Below are 26005 nucleotides of genomic sequence, written 5' to 3' on the forward strand. Positions count from 1 at the left end.
TTTTGCAAGGAGCAGCCAGTAGTAATTTGAATTGACAATACCAATAACTCATCTCTACAAAATGTGTTCATTAAGAAAGCAAGTTTAATTTCAAGAACGTACATTTCTTCAGGAAATTACTCAGGAGGGTTTGGGGCTCCCATTGGTCCTTTTTCAAATTAACACTCATTTTGAATCAAATACATGAGACCCAATATACATAATCTAGAACGTTATTCAAAATTAGCTGTTGCTTCTCTTGTAATTCTTTTGCTCTAAAAAGGATAAATAATCTTCAGTCTGTGCAACTTTCCACCACTCAAAACTGTTGAAATCACCTGGTGACATGAAGATGTCTCTGCACCCCAAGGAAGTACTGGACAAAGTATCTTTAGATGTGCACAGCAAACACCCTACCAGCTTATCTCAAGGCTGGTGGGGCAATCGCAGCAAATCAGTTTCCAGAACTTTGGTGGACATTATAATGCTGTTCTCCTTGATGACAATGAGCTTCCCCTCTCCTTAAAGGGCTGAGATCTTCCCAGAGAAGAGGCAGAAGCATGGAGAAATCCCATTAAGACATTCTTAAGAAAGCTGATTTGGGTTCTAGTCTCTGTGGATTTGACTGAGTTTAGTTTGTTCCTTTTAGTTCAGTGAGGTAAAGACTCGTCAAGTATGGGCTAAGTGGATGTTTGCAGAAGGTACTAGCGGGTGGATCTTATCTATGGAAAGTGAATCCATTGCCAAGGTAAACAATCAATAGGATGTGCTGTGACAGTTTTTAGCTATTCATATTCCCAGCTTGATGTGAAGTGATTAATGGAGTGAGTTAGTGTGCTCAGTCTTCCTCAGTGGCGATTAAATGTGAGATATAAAGCACAACTATGCCTGCAGGCGTTTCACGGTGCACTTATGTTCCACCAAGGCAGAGTTTTCTCCTGTGGAGGATAAACCCAGCCTTTCACGAATGATAAAATAAATCCTTTCCTGGAAAAGAGAAGTCAGGTTTCTAGTAATGAGTCAGTATTGTATGATAGCTGCTAGCTCTTAAGAGCTCTGGGTAGTAAAAAATATCCTGTCCTTGAGCGTCCTCTCTCTTCACTCGCCTATTTTTTAAGATTGCCACGACCTTCCATTTTAGTAATTTCCAGTGTTTGTTCAGACAGTGTACCCACTTTTCCCCTGTCTGATGAAGTGATGCTGAGTTTGCTTTTACTGCCTGTGCTGTCATCCAGAAAAGCGTCTTTTTTTTTCTAAAAATCTAGAAGTTGAACCTGCATGAAGGAGTTTCCAAGTCCTTGAAATTGTTGAAGAAAAACAGAAGCCAGTGACTGGATCTTATGGTCTGATTCACCAAAGTCAGCTTGTACCACTATGGTCACATATGCAGGTTAACCCAAGCATCGTGGGATGCTTTTGTACCAATTAAAGACATTAATTAAACTTGACTATTGATCTGGCCATATGCTGTCCAGTTAAATGTTATTAAACTGTATAGAACAAATGTTTGAAGAGATCTGTATGACACTTGCCCACCTTACCAAGCTCTTGTTAACTTCCTTATTGGTTCTTGGGTAGCAATGTGCCTGTTACTTTCTCCTCCTTCGTTTTTGTATTGGACCTCTAGTTTAACACTAATAACCTGTTTGGTTGCCATTTCTCATGGACAGCTGGTCCAATGACAGTTCTCCCAAAGCATTGCAATGCCACAGGAATCACTTCACTGTCAGAGCAATGCCTTAAGTATTTTTCATAACCAGTCTGGCCAGCAAATGTGCTCTGACTCTGCAGGCAACCGATTGGCTGGGCCACTGATAGCACAACTGCTGAAAGTACAACCGTTCTGGAAAACTGCGATGGTATAAACAGTCTCTGAAATACAAGCTAAGACATAACCTTGCCCAAGACTTACCTCAGCCAGACTTTGAGGCATGCACTTGACTGCATGCTGATGAGTTTCCCCAGTTTCTTCAGCAGGACAGGTCAGGTGCTGAGTTACTGCCTCTGTGCAAGGAGCCTGTATGCCAGCTGAGTCAGGGCCTGTGTGCCTGACAGAGCACAGTTCATCCTTATGTTTGATTGCAGAAATGGGCCAGCTAAGGTTGGCCTTCCACTGGTTTTTCATAATTCCATTGTGGGAGAGCAAGAGCGTATGATTCTACCAAAGAAAAAACCCTAAGAATGAAATGAATTGATTGTCAGTTGGACTGTATAGGGGAAGAGACAGGATGAGGGGTAAAAACAGCTCAGGCTATGAACAGAAAGGAGCGAGTTCCAGGGAAGAGCATAGTGAGCAGATGACATTAGTAGCTTGTCCTTTGCGGATGCAGACCTGGCAGACAGGTAACACAGTGCTGAGGATTATTTTGCTGAATGCTGCAAACTTTGCAGCCAGTTAACCTGAGTTCCTCACAGCCTTTTCCCTGTTTCACCACATTACACTCAATAGATGTGTACTTGAACTGCCTTTGTCCCTGCGATGGGTACGAGTGTCGAGTGTCACATAGATCTCTTCAAACATTTGTTCTAGATGGTTTAATAACTAACATTTGATTTAACTGGACAGCAAATTGCTAAGATCAGTACTCTAATTAATGTTTTCAATTGATTTTATCTGCCTAGGTAAGCGGAGAGATGAATCTTTTCCTGAGAATCATAGCGGAGCGTTTCCTCAAGAAAAGTTTCAGAGAGCACAGCCGTTCCTCTGAGAGCAGAAGTGTGCATGAGATATCAGATAATTTTTCAATATTATTATTGCAAGTAATCATTAGCCTAAAATTACAGTTGGTTAAAATACCTCAATAGCCGATCTGTGCAAGATCTATGAATTTCAATTAAGCTTCTTTTTTCCCGTAGATTTGAGAGGGAGGAGAGGCACAGAAACAGACCCAACACCTGTGAGCCTCTGTTTAAAACTCTGTAACTATTTAATTGCTTATGAAATATGAATTACATTTCCATTTCAGCTTTCTTTTTCCCTTAGGCTCCTGATGTAAATTTTAAAGTCTAACAAATTGTTCATAATGGATGATTTTGCTATTGAGATCAAACCTTCTGAATAGTTGTGATAAAAAATGCAGATAAAACAGCATGATGTAGGTGTTGCATGAATTGCCTGCAATCTTGTATCATACAAGACAGGGCTGTAGCACCGGCAAGTGGCAAGTGAAGGTGAGGAACCTGCATGGTAAGGCTTTGCCCACACCCGTTATTAAAACAAAATCTGGGTATTTCAGCTACTCTGAGATTCTCTTTTAAGAATATACGTTGACCTAAAAACAAGTAGCCCCAAAATTATAACCTATAATACAAAAGAACGTTCTCTGCAGATGACTTGCACCTAGAAAATGTGACGGCTGTCAAATGTGCCACGAAGTTTAACCACAGCCTCATCCTTTAAGTGATTAAGTAGCAGTTTCTTTCATTTCCAAGCTTCTGTTAAATAGACCAAAAGTCAAGAGAGCCATAAAGAGGTTTCTTAAAATCTTTATGTATATAGATCTAAAAAAAGACCCAGAGAAATGTCAAAATATTTTTATACGTAAATGTTCTCATTGCAGAGCAGTGACTAACTCCCTTCCAGAATGGCCAGGCTATGTGAATCAGGAAAGTCCAACTTGCACAATTAAGGAAGCAATAAAAGACTTTGGATGATCATTCTGAAGTTCTGTTCCCTCCGTGCCCCTACACTGCCAGTACCTCCCACTGTCCTGTCAGTGCAGTTTCTCACCTTGACAGCAAAGCTCCTCTTTCACAACCCTTAGCAATTGTGGTGCCCCAGTTTTTGACTCACGGGTTGGGCACGAAGTTGCACATGCATTCACTGGGCATTATTATAGACAAGACACCAGATAAGGTGAGCTAATCTCGACTGCCACTTCATATAGATCTGTAGAACAGAATGTGTATGTATCTTGTATGCTAATAGAGCGCTCACTAAAAATAGGGAAAAGGCAATGCTGTCTTAGACCATACAAATGAGACATCCATCTGCAGCACAGGCAGAATCATTCTCTGCTCTAGCTTGGCTTTGACAGTTTCGACTGAGTACTGTCATGTGTCTGCAAATTAAACGAGGATGTTAAACTACTGAACAGAGTCCAGAGAAAACCAAACCTTGTTTCACATTGCTGCAGAGAAGGACTTGGCAATCTTGTTCTCTATGGCTAGCAGCTCTCAGCAAGGGTGATTTAGTTTGGACCTCAGGAAAACATCTGGAGCACTGAAAGGGATTACCTTAACGGGCTGTGGAGTCTCCATCACTGGAGGTTTTAAAAAGCAATACAGATAAATGTCTGTCAGAACTGGGTTAAGATGCAGATGATCCTGCCTTAGGGCAAGTATAGTCTTCAGAGGGTCCCGTTTCACATGTTTTTCTAGTTCATCTGAGGTTGGATCCACCTCCACTTAACTCCACTGCCTGAAGGAAAAGGAATGGGAAAAGAAGAAAGAGTAAGTGGAAAGGAAACATTAAAAATTGTGCCATCTGTGCTAGAACTGAGCAGAGTATTTTAAGTAATTCTCCTCTTAGGCACTGTATCACATCTTTACGTCTACTTTTCAAGGCTTCTTTAAGAAGCAGTTAACATGAAGTTCTCCTACCCTTTGTGACAGGGTGGAAAAGAAGTTATCTCATTTGAAGACAATTTCTGTCTTGCTCCCCTGCTAATGATGTTTCATTCTTGCCAGGAAATACACACAAGTCTGTCAATACAATATATCTCCCTCCTTTATTAACTCTGTCATCAGTCTCGCTAGAACATTAGTCTTGCAGCACTTTCTTAGCTGCTTCAAGCACACTTCAGATCAAAGCCATGTTAGGCATGCTCTGATATCCACAAACAAAAGCCTCTGTTGATAAATTAATAGAAGTTTCCCAGAGTCCTGCTGGTACAATAGCTGTTGATACAAATTAAAATCATTCTAAGATGAATTCTTTTGAATTTGCAGATGGGGTTGTCAGTAGATGAAATGCCCTCTGACTCCTAAAATTCACACTGAGATGGAAGGAAGTATGAAAGATTGAGCAACAAGTTACTTTGGGGGAAGATGAAAGAAGACAAGGAGCTTAAACACAGCAGCCACAGGGAAGTTTAAAATGACAGCTCATACCTAAATAAGAGAGTCAGGCACTGTCAGGGAGAAAGCCTTCAGCTTGGTTAACAGGACTTGAGGTGTGACTGGGCTGTTTTGCTGTACTTTACTGAGTAAGAACAAGGGAAGAGGAGGAACCAGTGAGGGACAAATGCTGTGGATGGGTATTTGTGCTTACCACAGCATGAGACAGAGGTGATTTCACGGTAGCTCAGAAAGGCACTGTGCATGTCTACAGATAAAACAGTGCCAGTGCTGTAGCAGCTGTTGGTGTACCGTACTGCTCTCAGCTGATGCCCAGGATAGCTACTGAGCTTACGAGTGAGGCTTTTAATGCAAGTTAAAGCACTGCTGATGCACCACTAAAACCAAGTAAATTCAAGCAAGCCGCAGACAGCAGGAAAAATCCCACCCTACTGCGTGTGTTCTTTGTTGATCCAAGCAAATCCCTAACAACCTTGTCTGTTCCTGTTCACCTTTTCACAACAGCAGTCAGGGCAGGACCTCAGCAGCTGTGTCTTGGCACCCTTCTCTGAAATATCAACCAAGTTCTTTGCAGCCCCATCTGAATTCAGTCTGCCTTGAGCAGGAGGTTGGAATACACACTTCCCAAAGTCCCCTTCAATTTGAATGATTCTGTGATTCAGAAACAGCAGAGTGGAATTCAGTGGCTAGCAGACACGAGGATGCAACACATGGACCATTACTGGTACTGAGCCATTATGAAATTACAGAGGGCTCATAACGTTGTAATTTCATCTGCCAAGGTATGTTTTGAACCAGGAGTTTGAACCTGGAGTGACATTAGCTGTAGCAGTAAAAACATGGTTTTGACTGTGTGCCTGTATCTGCCCATGTATTTTGTGCCAGCATCAGTGTCAGTCAGATGCCAACACCTTTGACTCACACCATTTGTGTGCATAGATCTACACTCCTGCTGTGACAGAGAAGCAAGAAAGAGAAAAAAAACCTCACAGAAATAAAACCCTAAATGTACCACATACCTACGAAGAAGTCTCTGAACCCTTTCTTTGTCAAATAACTGAATTCACAAAACTAACTGCAAGGACTTGTTCTCTGAACACCTGAAAAAACCCTCTTCTAACAGATAGCTCTGTTAACTTCCGTTTCCTGCTTTTGAATGTGCACCTCTTGGCCACATAAGAACACTGCCTGTAAGTTCTTCCTTAAGTACCCTTGTTTGTATTTTTGTAACGATTGCACTGTAACTCTTGTACTGAGCATGTTTGAGATGAGGCCTTGCAGGGTGGACCACTGCTGGCCAAATCCAGGCTGGCTGGGGCTTGCAGTACTGGTACCACTTGTGCCCCAGGGAAGTTTTGGAAGACGTGAAAGTAATTCCTGGTTGAAGCCAGGTCTTCATCTCTGTGAAAACTAAACCTGATCTTGTGCTCAGATGGCAGCAACTAGAAAACAGGGTAGCACAAAACTGAACAAAAAAAATAAATCACACCAAAAAAATAAGTGGGATTTTTGAAAAGCACAAATTTCCAGGTAAGAAACGGAAGTTAAAAGGGCTATTTATCACTGAAGAATAAGGCAGCTTCTGAGAACATTACTATAATGTCAATACAGGGACAAGTGTCAACGAATACTTTGAGTACCAAACAGTAGGTAAGTGATCTCTCTAATGTGGAAAAAAATCCACCTGACCCAAAAAAAAACCCAAGCCATACTCAGAAGGAAGCTTACCTAGTGCTGCAGAAGTGTGGGCAAACCTTGGGTTTTAGTTTTTCTTTTTTTCTTTCCTTCCTTCTCATGTCACATCACCTCCACAGGTAACTTTGTACAAGGACTCAGATGGAGAAGACTTTGGATTCAGCGTCTCGGATGGTTTGCTGGAAAAAGGCGTGTACGTTAAAAACATCCGTCCATCTGGGCCTGGCGATCTGGGGGGCCTCAAACCCTACGACAGGCTTCTACAGGTAACGCTCCTGATACCACAGAGGTGACACCAGTGTTGTAACCATGCTGCAGGAGGCACCTCTGTACCCACAGGGGAGTACAGAAAAGTGCTTTCATTGTTGATTCAGAACCACCTCCTGACCTCCGTTGCTCGTTGTACCTTAAATGATGAGCAGTGCTGTTCTTTTGGGTTCCTGCTGGGAAAGGAGGGCTGTAGGGGGATAGGAAGGAGGACAAACAACTGTGAGTGCTCTGCACCATGGGCCACGTAAATCACCAAGACCCTTCACAAGAAAAGGCAGCACATGGTGGTGACTTGGGCTTCTGTGGCCGAGTGGCACTGAGGCCAGATTTTTCTGTGAGGTCACATTTGAAGAAACAAGTTTCTTTCAGAATGTTGGGTATTTCAGAACTCCAAAGGAGACACACCAACACTCCACTGGAAAGCTGGAATCTCCCAAAGTGTTTCCAGACATATTTGTAATTTTTGCTGTTCTTCACACAGACCTGAGAGCTGTTTCTGTGCTTAACCCAAGTTGCTGACTGACAAAGAGTTGTAAGAACGTAATACTCCCTGGGCACCACGCTTCCCACGTGCCAGGTTGAACCATGAATGGAAAAAGTACATTTCTGTCAACTTCCCCAATAAAATACTTAATATTAATTAAAACCAAGAGCAGACCTGAACAGAATGGACAGAATAGAGGTGATCTGATTTATATTTATGAACGCCGTGAAAGACAGAAAAACCACGTGCTGTTAAATGTCATTTATGAGCTGGGCATGGTGAGTGCCGCCAATGGCTGTCACCAGTGTAAATATGCCCACTGCAGCTATGCTCTGGTAAGGGGGAGTAGAAAACTCCACTGATGTCTTTGGACCAAGCACCGTGATTAACTAGTCATGTACAGGTGATTCTCAACCTGGAATATTTATATTGGTCCCTATAGTCTCAAAGATGAGTCGGTTTCTCTTTTGATCTCATTTAAGTCTTTTTCCTAAAATGCTGAGAAAAATCCATCTTCTCATCGCTCAGGTAAACCACGTTCGCACCAGAGACTTTGACTGCTGTCTAGTTGTGCCCCTCATCGCAGAATCTGGCAATAAGCTGGAACTGGTGATCAGCAGAAATCCCCTGGCATCTCAGAAAGGAAGCTCAGAACAGGCTTCAGCAAGCGGGGAGTGGAGTGACCAGAACAATGCCTTCCTTCAACAGAGTGGACACGCTAGTCTTAATATGGAGACACGGGATCCTACAAAGACATTATAGCAGAAAATCCTTTCAGTGGGACATTCGGTAACAAGAGACAATTATGGTGCTAAATCCCATTAAGATTTCTCTGAGATTGAGGCTCGGATGCTATATAGCACTACAAAGCACAGGAGGCCAATCTGTCTGTCTCAAGGCTTCTATTAGTTCATGGTTACTTTTCAAACATTTTAATCTTTTGTTAAGTCCAGTCGTTCCACTCTGAACAATGTTTCATTAGCAACAGTACAAAAAGAAAAGGGCCTTTTCTTCCCCTAACAAGAAATAGGGGAGATGACTTAAACATGATTATTTAAATGTTCCTCTTCCTTCAGCAACAGCCACTTTTTAAGGGAAAACCACGGGGTGACACGCTGCTAGCAGTGGTGTCCAGCTCATATGGGGGTTAGAAACACTTGACCAGAAAGGTGCTGCTTAACGGACAAGGAAGAGGGGTAACGCTGCAGTGGGGTTTCCTGTTCAATGGATACATCTATGATCTTGGGGACCTTTATTCTGCTGGCAAGAAGGGTGCTCCCTTCAGCCAAAGCACAGTTTAGATGTTATAACAAAACCCCCATCGGATGCTGCTGTGTGGGGTGAACGTTACTTCCCCACAAGTCTCTTAGAACAAGTTACTCCCTATGCAATGAAAGGTTTAACGGGGTATGTCTGGCCACCCGGCAGATTTTTAAGCAGTCTTTTTCGGTGGGATAAAAATCTCTGAAGAAAAATTACTGACAAAGAGTAAAACTGAAATGAGTTCAGACAAATTAGAAAGATTTTAAAAGAAAATGGCTTTTTTAAAACTATGGCAGTGGAAGATTGATACAACAGCTCTTTAATGATCAATAAACCTGGAAACTTGTACTGTCACACATGAGCTTTTTAAGTCAAACAATTTCTTGAAGGGACAAAAGTCCCCTTTGATATGTTTTGTTTTCAGCGTTCTTTATGATGAAACATTACCCCCTCTGCAACACGTTTTTAGAGTTTAAAATTGTAAATATATTTTACAAACACATCACACAAATTCTCCCCTCTCCCCCCAAGCAATAAAATACTGCCAGTTGCTTTATACACTCACCAGCAGCTGCTTTGGTTTATTCTGGTATTCAAGTTGTTCTTGGTAATTATTGTTATTGGTGAATATAAAGATACTGGATTTGTACATTTGTAGAGTCTCCATATCTAAGCACTCACCTTACAGAGTTGTTTCTGGTCAATTTAAACTGTTTAACTGTATCCCTGTTGCTGTTTCCAATACATGACCAAGCTCACCTGCCCCGCACACACCAAGTATCTCTGACTTCTAATTCAGCACTGCCAGAAAAGGTCAGAACAACATTCGAGGCTGAATCATGTAAGAAAAAAGTTCATGAGTCACTTACTTAAATATGTATTTTTATTTGTAACAAATAAGTATTAAACTGTAAAGTATTTTTGTACAAATTTAATACTTTAATAGCATGATATTTATCGTCTATGTTATGTTTTTTGAAATTCAAACTGTTGCAAATATTTGTATGGAAAAAATGTATAAATTGAAATAAACAGTGATTTAAAGACATTAAAAATGAGGCAGGAATTTTCTACTTTTTCCACTTTTTTTCCACAGTTTTAGCAAAAGAACCTCATGTTTCCATTTGAGTACACTTATTCCTGCCATATGTGAAATATATATATATATATTAAAAAGCAAGCTCTCAAAATTTTCATACAATTTGCTGTTTGACTAAACATTCAGCTTATCTCAAAAATTACAATGTGGCAAGTCCCATAGTGCACTAAAAAAAAGGCTGAAAGCAGATTATTTGAAGTCGGAATTTTGCTTTTCTTACCAAGCACATGATCAGCATGTCATGATCAGCATTTAACTATTTAGCTAAAGCAGCAATGGCAAGTTCTGCATCTCTTTTAAGGGAAAAAAAATCCAGTGTCACTGACTTCAACTTCCTTCTTTTATTTCTAACAAGATTAAAATCCAGATTCCATCAAAGCTTCATACCCGTAAATCCGCCACTTTAGAAAAATCTGAAGTCCCCTTCGTAAACTAATTTTTGAGTCCAGAGCAAGCTGCAGTTTTGGCACATCACTAAGCTTCTCAACAATCCAGTGGCATTAGGAAATGGATTTGTCTTGGTACAGATAGCTGCTAAGTGTCTTCAAATCAAGAAATCTGTGTGTATTTTTTTGAGGGAATGCCTGGATCCTCTAAGATCTGTAAGTTCATTCTTCTTTAAAAAACCACAAAGGATGATTCAGTTTTGATGAGCACCACACCAAGGTATCTCCTACTAAAAACAGATCCCTGAAAATAAAAAAGGCTTACTTTAAAACGAGCTGTTCTTCACAGAATACTCAAATACAGGAAAGCCTTTAAAAAATCATCTGCATACGCAGCTTCTCCGTTCCAAAAGCCTTGAATGAAACAGGTTCCAGAAAGATTCATAACGAGGCCAGTTAATTTTATGTTAGCTTTTGAAAAGCTTCCTAGGAGTTGGTTGTCCCAAAGTTAGATTCTTAAGTCTGGAAGACCCAAGTGGGGAATCTTCTACTGTTTTCTGTCAAAACAAACCAAAATATGTTACTGGAGTTTGAACCAGACCTAAGACACAGTAACATATTCAAAAAAAAAAGCACTTTTCCCATGACAGAGCTGATGAATGAGATACAGTGAAAAAGAGCACTTGTTAAGCATGTTTGAGTGTGTAACAATTAATGATTAAGTTTTTTAGAAATATTTCCAAGCAGGTCAGGTCCTAAAAACTAATGCCTGTACACACAGAGTAACCCAACACTGGCTAAGGTAGCCAATCGATGACTCCGATGACTAACAGGCTGTACAGATTTACTGCTACTCACATTATAACTTGGTTTTCCCTGTTAGGCATATATTAGTCTAGGAAAACATCTGCCAAACTAAACTGCTTCACCAATGACTGGTCATCTTCAAAATTACCAAATAAATAATTCAACAATCATAGCAGCAACTTGTGGCAGTAAAAGAGAAAGTTTGTTTCAAACTTTCAGCAAGGAGATACTTACAGAGAGTGTTTCCACAGCAGCCTCAGAATTGTCTGCAAGAGTTTGTTGTCTTTTACATGGACTTTGCTGCAAACTATCCCTCTGCCCTTCTTTATGGAGAGCTGCTGCCCTTTCCTGTTTAATCAAGTCAGTTAGAGGTTCACATGGGTTAGGAACACCTTGAGTTACCGAAACAGATGGAGTCTCAAGTTCTTGGCTTTGCCATCTCTTTGTCAGGGGAGAGGAAGGTTGGTTGGGACAGTTGCCTGTGTTTGCAATTGCCTCCTTTAAGAACCTCTGTAAGCAAGTTTTTCTGGGCACATTCCTGTTCTTAATTGCCCTCCTGAGGTGCAGCTGTTCAGCTATAACATAGACACGGCAGCGTCCTCTGGTCACGGCGGTGTACACATGCTGCCAGTGCTGACGGCCAGGATTGCCAACCACGTAGACAACGGTTTTTTCCTCAGAACCCTTGAAACGTGTTTAAGAATACCTTAGATCTCCAGTAGTTCAAACAAACAAACAAACACACAAACAAAGACATCTTACAAGAACATGGAAGTTGGAGACAACTGGGGAAACTTCGATGAATATTATCTATCCTACATTCACTGAATTTTAGTTTCAAGAGCTTAGAATCATAGAATTGTTTTGGTTGGAATAGATCTTTAAGATTATCAAGTCCAACCACTAACCTAGCACTGCCAAGCCCAGCACTAAACTATGTCCCTCAGCACCTCAGCTACATATCTTATTAAATACCACCACGGATGGTGACTCTACCACCTCCTTGGACAGCCTGTGCCAGTATCTAGCAACCTTCCTGGTGGAAAAGTTCTTCCTAATGTCCAATCTAAACCTCCTCTTGAAGCCGTTTCCTCTTGTCCTGTCACTTGCTACTTGGGAGAAGAGACCAACCTCCACCTCTCTACAACCTCTGTTCAGGTAGTTGTAGAGAGTGATCAGGTCTCCTCTCAGCCTCCTTTTCTCCATTCTAAACACCCCCAGCTCCCTCAGCCACTTCTCATCAGACTTTTTCTCCAGATCTTTCACCAGCTTCGCTGCCCATCTCTGAACACACTCCAACACCTCAGTGTCCTTCTTGTAGCGAGAGGTCCAGAACTGAACACAGTATTCAAGGTGTGGCTTCACCAGGGCAAAGTACAGTGGCATAATCACTTCCCTAGCCCTGATGGCCACGCTATTTCTGATACAAGCCAGGATGCCATTGGCCTTCTGGGCCACCCAGGCACACTGCTGGCTCACATTCAGCCAGCTGTCAAACAACACCCCCAGATCCTCCTTTTCTGCCAGCTTTCCAGCCACTCTACCCTAAGCCTGTAGCATTGGATGGGGTTGTGTGGTCCAAGTGTAGGCCTCAGCCCATCGCTCCAGCCTGTCCAGGTCCCTCTGAAGAGCCTTCCTGCCCTCAAGCAGATCTATGCTCCTGCCCAGCTTGGTGTCATCAGCAGACTTACTGAGGGTGCACTCGATCCCCTCATCCACGTCATTGACAAAAATGTTAAACAGAACAGGCCCCACTCAGAACACTGAGTCCTGGGGAACACCACTGGTAACAACTAGCCACCAACAGGATTCAACTGTTCATCACCATGCTCTGGGCAGACAGTTTCTCCAGAATGCCACAGCAAACAGTGTCAAAGTCCTTACTAAAGTTCAGGTAGACTACATCTACAGCTCCTCCCTCATCCACTAAGCAAGTCACCCTGTCGTAGAAGGAGATCAGGTTGGTGAGGCAGGACCTGCCTTTCATAAAGCCGTGCTGACTAGGCCTGAACCCCTGGTTTTCCTGTATGCTTTTGACCCTTTCACATGAAGATACAGTGCATTAGAAAGACTAAGTCAAAAGAAAATTTCATCAGCTTCTTTATGTTTACCTGAAATGTGTGAATAGTTCTGGCCCATGCGTGTCTTATATGACAGAGCTTCTTAAGTGCCTTATACCTCACAGTGTACGTGGACCCATACGTGCTGCTGATGGTCAGTAAGCGCTGTTTATTGATTTCTACATCCTAAAGAGAGAGCACAAGTCACTCACTCAACAGTGAACTTGTATTAGTACCTTGAACCATGTCAAAACATCCATGTGTGACCCTATTCTAGCTTTCCATGAAATTACAATAGCTGCCACATCAACCGAGTGAAATATTTTCAGAAGACACTAAACCCAAAAGACTGGGTTTCACTCAAAAACCCAAAAGACTGGATCTTTCACTGACCATCTTCAAGGAAAATCATTTCACTGTACAGGATATAGCCTAAAATTCTTTCTGTTTAGTAAGAAAAAGGCTGAGAAAGGCAGTTTTAACCCCCCAGAAACCTTAAGATTATCCTAGGGTACAGTGAGATACATCAGTGAGGCTGTTGAATAATTTGTTGCCACAAACGGAGAAGAGTCTTCTCTCTCTTGCCAATGCTGTACAGTCTCCCTTTCCCACGCACAAATAATAGTTTCACCAGCCCTTCTGCTCAGTCAACTCAACTCACTAAACCCAGAAGAAAAATACAGAGGTTTCTGTTTCTGTGTTTTTTGGTCAGTTTAGTTCTCTGCCAGGGGAGAGCTCAAGTTGCAACGTTAGGTTTATTCTTTAGACTGTGCTTTTAGCTACATCCAAAACATTATTCATTTCAATGACATTTGAGCGTTTGCGGAATGTATTTACACCGGACATGAGCAGACCAACCGAAATGTGTTTTACAAAAACACCCGGAGATTATTTCTTTAAAAAATTCTCTACTGTGAGTCTGCCACTCTCTTGCCTTCACATTACAGTTTAGCAGAAAAACCACACGTACATTATGGACTAAAATAATAAAGCATTAATTGGTTTGTTGTAGGGATTCCACAAGGACTGAATCAGTTACCACTGGGGTTTTTTTATGCAAGTTCTTGCAGCAGGGACTTACCTCTGTTATAAAAAATATATCTCCATTGCACAGTCGCCTGCCGTCCTCAACAGCCGCTGTAGCGAGGGCAGTTTGTCCACTTTTGCAACCATGGCGACCAGGACCCTCTCTGAAATCATGATCTGGCAAGAGGTCCTTAAGATACGTATTCCGCATGCAGGATATCTTGTCACCAATTTGAAATAAAAGTCTTTTTTTATGGTCTCTGAATCAGAGAAAGAAAGAGGGAGAAATGTATTTACAAAATGTATATTAACTCTCTCTCAATATTTCTTCTCTTTCCCCTCTCTGTACTCAGGCCAGGTTAAAAACCTTAATAATGTTCAAAATAGTTAAGACAATTCACATTTAGAAGATGTTTCTTGAACTTTTGTAAAACTTTTTGGTAAGAAACGATACAGAATAGCACGAAAATGCTGTTTCCAAAAATATTTCAGAATCTACTTAGCAGTCACACAGTGGCAAAAAAATAACTAACTTTGAGGGGGTATTTTCAAGTTGCTTTTATGTTAATTTTAAATACTCAACAGTAACTCAAAATCTTGGATTTCACATGTTGACAACTGGAATGAAATGCAAATCTCTGCTCTCACTCCAGGCTGAGATGAAAGGTCCTATCAAAGAAAGTTTATGATACAGGTGATTTTTAACAGAAATAATCAGATCTAGACAAACCATTAAAAGCTCTGCAATCTTATTTTAGGTTGTTGGTTTGGCTTTAACACCTTCAAAAACAATGTGAGACTTCACAGGAAAGATTGCAAAATGCTGGCTTACCTGGTTAAATGATTTGAGTAGTGCTGGCAACAAAGTTCATTTATTAGATCGCAATCTTGCCTAAATCATACAAAACAAGAACATGAACAAAATTGTGAGGTACACAACATACAATGACATGCAATGTCACATTAGCATTCACTTAGCAGTAATGGGAAAAGCTCATTTTAGCTGTGGTATCTTCCAGCAGCAATTAAAAACAAGAGTATAGAAAACAGAGCAGTAAAGTTTTGTCTAAATACTATAGAAAGTGAGGCAAGGATGTTTGCGAGGCATACCATAGATTGGCTGGATTTGGTTTTAAGGTAAAGAAGAAAGAATAAAGCCCAGATATATTGTTTTCTGCCTGCGGATGTATTAAAACTAGTCAGAAGATTTATTTGCTTTTTAAAGATCTACAATTTTCACTTTTAAATGCAGATTAAGTACCTATAAATATATTGTAGAAGAATTTTTTATGGAAATCATTAATAACAGCACTGTAGCTGAATGCAGATGGGAAAAATAAAATTGATTTTAGAGTTACTCATCATTCACAACAAAGAGCTAAAATTTCTAAGTTGTTTATTTGCACACCAGTAACCTGTAAACAGTAGGTGCTTCTTAATTGCTCAGAAGAGATTCTCTACAAATAAAAGTGGAAGAGCTTTTTCTTAAGTACCCTTTTGTGCAGAAGTGCAAGTTTACTGATACTGATACTGCTGGGCATTGCATTTACCCCTGTAGTGTTTGAGGTCATCCATACTATGCACACTCCTGTGATGACTCACATATCTGCCTGCACGCTCCCTTACCTTCTGAAGGCAATGAACTGTGATTGTTTGGCATCCTGCAATCCTGGTCCTGTTTTAAGTAAAGTCTTTATGGCAGTTTGCAAAACTGTTTTAGAAAACATAAAAGGTAAGCCATAAAAATAAGCAGAACAAACAATTTTAAAAAGAAAAACATAATTCAATATGAAATTGCCTTGGCTTTTTTCTGGCTTCAGTGACATTTCAACTTGTCCAAAACAACAACAAACAAATCCACCACAAAACACATAACCCCTCTCCAAAAAAAATCCACACCACAAAACACCTACAATACATACTACTCCCAAAAAGTATAATGCAGTTATACCACCACTAAAATCTGAAAGCCGAGAGTGATACAGAGGGAGAGAAATTCTTATTATGTGTGTTAAACGCGTACAGAGCATATTTCCTGCAAAACAGGCACATTGAAGAGGTAGAGATAGAACCTTTTTAATTCACAGACTTATACATTCAGATTTTACAGAAGAAACCTGGTTTTAGTATTCTGTTTGCTGAGTGCCTCAGTTTTGGCTGCGACAGAGATAATTTTCTTCCTAGTAGCTGGTACAGGGCTCTGTTTTGGATTTTTACAGTGTTGATGACACAGGGGTGTTTTCTTATTGCTGAGCAGCGCTTGCATATCATCAAGGTATTTTCTGCTTCTCACCCTGCCCTGCCAGCGAGCAGGCTGGGGGTGCACCAGGAGCTGGGATGGAACATGGCCAGGACAGCTGACCTCAACTAGCCCCAGCGCTATTCCATACCATAGAGTATCGTGTCTAGTACATGGACTGGGGGAGTTGATGGGGAGGGGCGGGTCGCTGCCCAGGCATCAATCAGTGGGTGCTGAGCAGCTGCACTGGACAGCACTTAGGTTTAGTTTTTGTCCATATCTCCCTTGAAGCTTTTTGATGCACACAAAGTAGTGGCCACTCAATCCACTTATCCAACACACAAAAAAACCAAACCCACGGTGGACCTAACTGTGACCCTAAAGCATTTTTAAAGAAATACTGATGTCTGCTCTGCTTCCATTTTCCTAACTTGACTCTAGAGCTGGAAGTACATTTTTGTCCAATACACCAGCCTGTTACAGTTGCTGTTTATTCAAGCAATTCACCTTTGAAAATTTTCATCTTTTATGGTTTGACAGCTCCAGCTACAACATAAAAAGACAATCACATCTGATTACCCTAGTGGAAGCTGTATCACCTCCATTCAAAATGTAATTGGTGAGCTTGAGCCCTCCAGTGTATCCTTTGCACTTACGGGTCTTGCTGTGTGCACTTACAGAAGGCAAAAAGTAAACTATGAATCTAGCATTTAAATTTATACCATACACAAAACCAAACTAGAATCTTCCCAAAATGTTAGTTCCAGACAAATAGTCTATGCATTACCAACAGGAAAGTCAAGGTCACAAGCTGACTGTATGCACATACCATCAGCACCCCCATCAGCAGGCAAAGCAATAAGAATGAATTTCTTCTCTGGGCTTGGCATTGTCATTTCCTTGTTCCAGCCAGAAACTTCCAGCACCTCATCAAATTCAGGAAACTTCCGATGAGAGATTCTTGACCAGACCAGTGGAGGAAAAGAGAAAAGAAAAATTACTTCTAGTTAAAGGATTCTAGCATGGCATCACCTACATTACCCGCAGTTCACCGTTTATATATTTTCCTTGGTCATCTACACTTACATACACCAAAAACTCTTCCTTCTGAGTACAACTTAATTTCACATTAAAAAAAAATGTAATTTGTTCTCTAAACCTTTGAACACTGCAGTAGATACTTAGTATTACTCATAGCAGTGCTTCTCATGGGAGCAGACTGGAGTAACACAGAAGTGTTAACGAAAAAACAGATTGAGAATGTTTATAAAACACTCAGTAGTCCTGGACATCTTGCAAACGTTCAGAAATTATCAAATTCTAATCAACATCAAAAAGTCTTGGGCACTTGGGCTTAGATTTTGCTGTTTAAAATTGAAATCATGCACTGATAGTAAACAGGATTACTTCCAGAGCGAAAGTAATGCAAATGCTGGAAACATTTAAAGTTTCTAGGTATTAATACAGAAAAAACAAACTATGATTTAATGGCCCTTGATGTCTAAACTCTCAGCCTGTTCTAGTTGTTGTCACACTTACCAGCAATATCTTTAAAACTTCCTTTTTAGAGAAGCAATTTTAAGTAATTTTAGAAGTGATTTGTGAATGCTTAACTAATTTGAAAACTGAGAGCATTCAGTTCAACAGTATTTCAGCAAACACATTTTCTTGTCCAATACATACAGTCCTGGAAAAATATTTTGGGGGTTTTAGGGTACTGTTTGTTTTGGTTTTAAAACAGGTGCTACTCATTTTGAGTAAGAAACTGTAACAGAAGCAGTACTAAAGAATCAAATCTGGATGCACTGCTATTGTGCAGGTAAAGGATCACATTGACTACAAGAATGCTTCTTTCTTACATAACGAAATCCTACCTTGATGCATTATCTACTATTAGTTGTGATTCAGCTCTGTGATTAGTTCGCAGCTCCACAGAAAAGCCTCTTGATTTTAGACCCTCAAAGATATCTGCCAACATGTTTCCTGGGTCTATGCTTGGTAGTTGTCTAGTATCACCTAAACAGAATGCAAATTAGTATTTGCAAGAAGCAAAAACAGATCATCTGTTAAAAACTTTCTTGAAAAAAAGCCCACTAAAACCAGTAAATACCGACTCCTCCACATAACAACCTGCTTCCTCAGTTCAATTCATGTGAAATAAAACTTTCAAGCATCTAAAAAACTTTGTTTGGGGAATCAGGCTGCAGAGTAGTTTAAATTTTTCGTATTTCTCACTCAGTAATGCTTTACTAGCAGGTGCAAATCACTAGCCATGAAGAACACTGACAGCAATCTCATTTAATTCAAATCCCGTTTAATTCAAACACATTTTGAAAGTTACATATTTAAAAGCAAATGCCATAACTAGCATGCCAAAAAGCAAACCTCCTTCTTTGTTTTTGTTTCTGAATTAAAACAAGATGATCCTAGCACTAAGAATGACACGAAACCTCCCTTCCCACATGTGATTAATATGCTAACGTTAGCTTCTTTAAATTTAAGGAAATCAGAAGTTTTCCAGTTGCAAGATGTAATAAGCTACCGCAAAGAAGTTATAATACTATTAGAATCAGACAAATCACTGCTGAAGGGAGAATGGAGATACTCATACTTTCATACTGACAGCTGAGATGTAAAACTGTCTTGTCTCACCTGAGCTTGTGAATAAGCAGAACTATCCAAGTATAGAACAATGTCATATTCTGAGGTTTTGAAGAGACACAGTGAGACCAGTGGCAGCTCTGATAGGGTACAACGTCTGTTGTGTATTCTTAAATATTGTATAATGCTAAATTTGCTGTTTTACTTACCTAGAATAATAAGTTTGGCAAGCTGAGCATGCTCACACAAGACTCTTAAAACTAAACTAAGAATGTGTACAGACACCAAACTTCCTTCATCCACAATCAGAACTGTCACAGAAGAAAACTTCCACGGCTCTCCATGTTCTCTCTGCCTCCATGATTTAAAACTATAGATGACCTAGAAACAAATCAAAATCAATCAAACTCTTGACACTAAAGTGTAAACAACTGTCTTACGAAGGTACCCAGAATGTGGTACGTGTTGTATTTAGAGCTATTACCTGAAATCCCACACTTAACCTTGTAAAGACTCAGAAGACTCAATGTTCAGTCTTATTTTCCTCCTTGGTGAATACAGTTCGAGCTAAGACTATCAACACTTAATTGTATAAAAACATTTAAACGAATCCTTTTTTTTTTTCTTTCAGGGACCCTACAGATAATAAGTCAGCCAATAGGCAGGAACAGAATATCTCCTGCTACAACTTGCTGACATTAATAAATCCCCAACATTGCATGGGGAAGGGGAATAGGCAACTATCCAGCCACCAAAGGTAAAATAAGCCCATAGTACTTTTTATGTTATAGTTTTGATTTATACAGGTTATTCCACACACCTCCAACATCTTCTTGGCACCTTCCACTACCTCAGACAACAAAGACTTGACCTAAGTTTGTTAACAAAGAATTTGCTTTCTACTTTTTTCTTTTAAAATGTGCACAATATTTAACAGTATTTAGAAAAAACTGTGATCAGGCTTGCTGATCTCTTTATGTATGTGCAGGTATCATTGTGACTGCTAGGCCACAGAACATTAGGAATCAGCTCTGCCACCTACAAAGTATTCCTGTCTTAATTAAAAAAAAAAAAAAATGGAGAAGCCAAAAAGACCAGATGCACTAGAAAACACACACATTTCAAATTTTCATCCAAGTAGAAAAAAAAAATTACAGCAAATATTGTATTTCAAATGACTGATTTATGATTCCCCAAAATGCAACACTGACTTTCAAATGCCGACAGACTGTACCTAAGCATATCATTAATAGCTGGGTACTTCCTAAGGAAAGTTGAATAATAAGCTTTTTTTTTTATTTTTTCCAAACAAGAATGGACAGTGTTAAAAGATCTTTCAACACACATTTTATAAAAACACCAATCCCAAAACCCCAACAATTCCTTACCTGATGCAGTGTATATGCAGGAAGCTTAGTTTTTTCACTCAAAAGGCTTGCTGCCCTCCCTGTAGGTGCAGTAAACAAGACATTCAAAAAATTTTTTGTGTACACATTCTCTGATTCCCAGTGATTACCAAAGGTATTCCATTCCTCAGACGCATCCAGGTCTTCTTCAAAGTCCTTAGAGGCAGCTTCCACTTCTTTTTCCATCTGCTTTAAGTGACGAAAAAGGCAGCTAACTACTGTACTCTTCCCACAGCCTCCTTTTCCACTTATGATTGTGACGGGATTAGAACAAATCTTTTCCACAGCAGTTACCTGATCTAAGTCTACCTCTGCTTTACTCTGGGTACCAGACGTAGACTCCACTTCCTTTTCAGGAAAATTATTTTCACAGCTGTGATTGTCCTGATTATTTTCCTTCAGATGTTCCATTTCATGAGCCTGGGTAACATTCATTTTGTTATCTCTCATTTCTTTCCATGTCTCAGAAAGTTTAAGTATCTTTCTCGCATCAACATCCAGTTTCCATGAGGGGTTTGTCAGAAGCTCACATACATAAGTTGCAATGTCTTTTTCAGATTTGTAAAGGTGAGGCAGAAACACTAGTTTTTTGTCCCTAATTACTACCTTCTGGTCTTTCAAAAATTCAAGAGACTGCCAAACATGCTCAATGGACATATCTTTAGATACAAAACGAGCCAATTCATCTTGATCTTCGTAAGTGTGTCCCATTTCTCTACACTGTTTCTTGAGTTGATCATATAGAATTAACGCATTCTTCTGCAACTCAGGAATCTTCCGGAGGAGATGTTCACACTGACAGAAGGTGGCCCATGTTGCCTCACAGTAAGAAAGGTTTAATTCCCTGTAGGTAATCTTCTCCCCAAAAAGAATAAAAGCAAACATCTATTTATTTCAGAACATGTTAGCCTCTCACTGAATAATATTCCTCCTGGTAAACACAAATTGCACTTAAGAGGGTGGAAGTCTACAAAAACGTGTGTATTTTTCATAACATACAAAGTTATAATGTTTTTCAAGCTATCTGAAAATAAGGTATTTAAAAGTAAGATGGAATTATAATTCCTCTCAGCCATTCTTTTGTATAGAAGAGAAACTTTAAAACTCAAAAACCTGGCAGGGAAATTGCACTTTAGGGAGAGCTTGTACACACATAATCGGCACAGTTTCAAGTACAGGCACAAAAACTGTAGAAACAGAGCACATGAAAGGCATTAGCCAGAATACCATATCCAGTTCTGAACATGCTACATCAAAAAGTTCACAACTTTTACAGAGACTACTGCAAAACAGTGACAGACAGAGATGTGCAAAAAAGGTGAAATACTGAGGGAAAGAAAAAAGTACTTGACTTGCTGAGCCTTAAAAGAAAGAGCTAAAGTGAGTATTCAAACAATAAAAAAATTGCAGTGAGAGTGCAGGTCCTTGGTACAAGAAGCAAGAGAGCAAAAGTCTATACTGCATCAAGGAATAGTTAAGCTGGACATGAGGAAAAGCTTTTTAAAGGAAAAGACACAAAACACTCGAGTATACTGGCTAGACTACTCAAATTTGGAGGTTAATAAAATGAACACAACTGAAACAGGACTGTATTCTAATGAAGTTCAAATACAATGACTGTATTTTTTACTCTGCTTAACACAACTTACACTTCTGAATCCAAGTTTCCATGGCTCATTCTTTAACATCTCATCCAATTTTGTTAGTAGCTTGTCTTGAAAATGTACTTCCTCACCATCCATACTATTGTCTTCATCAGTTGCTCTTTGCCAACATCCCATCTCCAACAGACAGCAAAAATGACGTGGCAGAAGAACTGGCAAGAACTCCAGTATCATGGGAAAAGCCAGAGCTACCAATATCGCCTTTCCTGCAACTGTGTGCACCATAAACCAAGACAGTTTTAAGCAATATGCAAAGTTATTTGTAATGGGATTTAAACTGATTCTGGCTTTTACATCAAAAACATCCCAAGTTTCTTTCAGTTTCTTTGTAATCCTTCTCAAATTCTTTTGAAGCCTGTATTGCCTGAACTGCCCCGGGAAAAAAGTAGATGACAAAAACTCCAACTAGACATACTAATTTGGAAAATTATGTATTATACACTTGGTTTAAACTGCATACTCTACTGCAATTTGCAGAAAGTCAGTTCAGACCTCACCACACCTGCCTCTTACCTAAAGATAATTTTCACAGAGATGTGCAGAAGAATCTTTTAAATCCAAAACAAGAAAAGAGGCTCGTAAACTTGAGTATCAGATAAGCAGAGGACCTTAGGAATACAGTGCTCTCCACTGGCCTTCTCAATGACCCCAAACTTCAGCTACCGCTTTCCCTGTTTGTATCAATCTTGGGATCTGCAAAAGGGGGATAATGAAACTGATTTGCTCTCTAACTGGCTTTAAAAATCAAATGTCACAAGAAAGTGAAACAAGTTTCAGAAATTTATGTCTTGGTAAAAAGAAAAAAGCAATCACAATGCAAATTTTAATTACATGTTAAGGAAAGCTCACAGTTCCAAATTTAAAACACCAATATTTTCTTATAAAACTATCAAACCAGCACAGGATATACCTACGTGATTTTGAAACATAGTAGAAGATGTCATAATCCTTAGTGTCTCCTTGCTTCCTTCCTGTCCTTAAGTGTGAAACTTGGAACTCTTCCAGTTTTTCTTCAAGATTTCTAAAATTCAGCTTAGACTCTGTAGGAAGCCAAGTAAAAAACTCTTCTTTAAAACACTCAGGAACAGCACATTCCTTAAGAAAGAGTGAAAAGACTTGTCGGTTGTTTTCTTCTATATCAGTCCGTAGGAAATATGATGGATATCCTTGCACAAAGTACTTCGATCCCATTTTTTTGGCTTTAACATTAACTCTCCACCAAGGGCCAACTAATGGAAAACGTCCAACTACTTCGTATTCCTTTTCAGACTTTTCGTCTCGTATAATAACTGAATCATTAAAAAGAAAAAGAAAGTCATTGTTAACTGATAGTCACAGGATAACAAGTTTGTTTTGATTAAGAGAGTTTTGTTTGTTCACAGCTTATTTTTGTCTTTAAGTTGCAGTAGTACAAATAAAGCAGGGTTTTTCCACACACTTCCTAATGTCCATCTTTCCAGCCGGAATTAAAAACAGAAGCAACATCTACCTCAGAAATAAGCACCAAAACTGCTTCCCTAACTCTTAGAACTACAAAATTTAACTCGTATATTAACATTTATTAAACCAAGTAAATATACTGGCAAATGGTTTAATACTATACCGTCTATGCCAAGACAAGTTTGCAACTCAATTTTTAACAGCTTTTCCATAAACCTCTGCATCATGGTACCTGCATTTTTTGGGTACATTTGCATACCAAATACTTCCTGCAAATGAAACCACCAAAATGTAATGTAATAAATAAAAGTTTGACATTTTGTATGACCTGGTTTCCCTCTCTTTTCATTCTCTTCCCCTCCCCAAAATAGTACACCGTTCCTCAATGCAGGGCTGGCAACTAAGTGGTAGGTCAATGAGCACTCAAGTTTGGCAGGATCAGCTTCTCACCAAACCAGGAGCCCTTATGAGCATCCCTTACATCCCTAACAACTTGCCTATTTATTTTCCCCTTGTTACTTGGCTCAATTTAGCCATTTTTAAAATGTTTTGGATAAAATATTCTTGCTAGGCAGAAGTTGCTCCAATGTCACCTGCTTCCCTAAGTACTACACAGAAAGTAGAGAATCAACAATGCCAAGAATCAACACATAAAATGGGCAACTTTTTGTGTTAACTTGAATGGCAAAACTTTGTTTCCCTACTGTTGCAACACTGTGGCCACACAAAACCTTGAACTACACAGGCAGTAGAAGGGTAGTGGAAGACTGACCGTCTCCTTTGGGTCATTTTCCTTTTATTTGCTATGAATTTAGTAAATGGGAGAGGGCAAGTGTAGACTTGAATTACTTTTTCAGGGTTAAACAAAATCAGTAGTTAGTATCCTAGCAATAGTTAAAGTTAGCATAACAGTACATGAATGGACGATTCAAACCAAAATTAAGCAACCAAAGCTTGGGCAACAGGAGCTTGGCAGAACCAAGCCTGGAGTTGATTCTAGTAGTTAACTGTGAAAGAAGCCGCTTGCCATGTATGTTTTCAATTAATGCACATGTTCTAAGCAGAGTTCAAGTAAACGACATCTGAGGAAGACTATCAGAAATGCCCACAGAAGACTCTCAGAGACTAAATATGCAGGCATAGGGATCATGTAAATATGGTAATTAGCTCCAAGAAATCGTCTGAATATGCGTGTGGGTTCACTCCGAACTGGGCGCACACGCTTTGAGGTGGGAACCTCCCGCCGCTGCAAATAAAGAACGCTTGCCTTCTAAAGTTCCAAAGTGAGTTTTAGAAAAGAGCCTTTGATTTGCCGACTTACGGTAACGTTTTCAAGCACTGTGTCTTAACGGACAAGGACCTTCCGACCCACAGGCCCAGGCGCAAACGCGCCTCTCCACGAGCACCCGCGCAGTCGGCGCACCATCCCCGCAGGACGGGGCCCGAGGCGGAAGGCGCGCCCGCTCGCTCCCTGACCAACGCAGCGTCCCACACCGAGCCCGAGCCCGCCTCCGAGGGAGGCCGCGGGTAAGAGAGGACGCCGGGGGCTTCCCACCCGCTGCCCGGCCCCGCTCCCGCCGCCCCTCACCGGCTCGGCGCGGGGGCAGCGCGGCCGTCAGCTCCGGCCGGGAAGGCTCCAGGAGCTCAGCCTCCGCCAAGTGCGGCTCCTCCTCAGCCTCCTCTTCGCTCTCCTCCTCCTCCTCCGAGCCCGCCACCGGCCGCAGAGGCAGCAGCGCCACCCGCCGCACAGGCAGCAGCACCCCCCACAGCTCCACCGCCATGCTGCCGCTGCGGGTACGGGTACTTCTCGCGGGATCCCTCCGCGGACACGGGATCCCACTCGCGGATTGGTTCTCGCGGGAGCCTTCCGCGGACCCGGGATCGCCGCGCCCGGCCCCACCGCAGCTCCGCGCGCGGCGCGGAAGGAGACACTGTACGAGCGGCTGCAAGGGGATCCTTTGCTTAGGCGGGAAGCGGGTCACGAGTAACAACGCTGGTGCGTCTGCAGCGGGGGCAGAGCATTGGACCAGGCCTGGTGGTCTCCCAGGCGTGCAAAAAGCTTGGGCAGCGCTGAGACCAGACATAAGTTCTTGTCCTGTATCGTGTGTAGTCGTGCATTGGTATCCCACTGCGGAAACAGTGTGCATGTTAATAAATCACAGAATGGTAGGAGTTGGAAGAGACCTCTAGAGATCATCCGGGCCAACCCGCTGCTAATGCAGGTTCACCTCTATCAGGTCACACAAGAATATGTCCCAAACAGGTTTTGAAAACCTCCAGAGAGGGAGACTCCACAGGCTCCCTGTGCAGCCTGTGCCAGGGCTCCCTCATCCTCACAGCAAAGAAATTTCTTCTCATGTTCAAGTGGAAATTCGTATCTTCCAGCTTGTGCCTGTAACCCTTTGTCCTGCACACTACAGAAAAAGGGCTCACCCCATCCTCTCGACATCTGCCCTTTAGGTATGTATAAGTGTTGATAAAATACCCTCTCAGTTTTGACACCAAAC

General features: G+C 40.8%; 2 protein-coding genes across 8 annotated transcripts in view; one reads left to right on the forward strand and one right to left on the reverse strand.

The window, feature by feature from the left end:
• GRIP1 (glutamate receptor interacting protein 1) overlaps window positions 1-9625 on the forward strand; it is a 323990-nt gene extending 314365 nt beyond the window's left edge. Inside the window, exons 24-25 of the mRNA XM_062016662.1 lie at window positions 6873-7019; window positions 8036-9625. Of these exons, the coding sequence (XP_061872646.1) occupies window positions 6873-7019; window positions 8036-8269 (381 nt within the window). The 3' untranslated portion in view covers window positions 8270-9625. The remainder of the gene's footprint in view (window positions 1-6872; window positions 7020-8035) is intronic.
• On the reverse strand, window positions 130-25288 carry HELB (DNA helicase B). Of its 7 annotated transcripts, none has more exons than XR_009820710.1 (17): window positions 25087-25288; window positions 22973-23347; window positions 22044-22270; window positions 20377-21249; window positions 19198-19369; window positions 18262-18403; window positions 17217-17347; window positions 15775-15859; window positions 14981-15040; window positions 14204-14408; window positions 13174-13308; window positions 11297-11746; window positions 10090-10812; window positions 9452-9602; window positions 6787-8252; window positions 4216-4399; window positions 130-966 (listed from the first exon to the last, which is right to left on the reverse strand). XR_009820710.1 is itself a non-coding variant. In XM_062016639.1 (13 exons), exons 1-13 carry the CDS (start codon window positions 25277-25279, stop codon window positions 10723-10725), a joined length of 3138 nt encoding a protein of 1045 aa, XP_061872623.1. In that variant the 5' UTR covers window positions 25280-25288; the 3' UTR covers window positions 9735-10722. The 7 variants fall into 7 exon arrangements, 1 of the variants encoding a protein (XP_061872623.1); XR_009820704.1 differs by having other exon boundaries at window positions 130-2154; XR_009820714.1 differs by lacking the exon at window positions 130-966 and having other exon boundaries at window positions 2893-4399; window positions 6787-7210; window positions 8053-8252.
• Between the last annotated feature and the right edge of the window lie 717 nt (window positions 25289-26005).

The sequence above is a fragment of the Colius striatus genome, chromosome 1 (assembly GCF_028858725.1).
Source record: "Colius striatus isolate bColStr4 chromosome 1, bColStr4.1.hap1, whole genome shotgun sequence".
Classification (NCBI taxonomy): domain Eukaryota; kingdom Metazoa; phylum Chordata; class Aves; order Coliiformes; family Coliidae; genus Colius; species Colius striatus.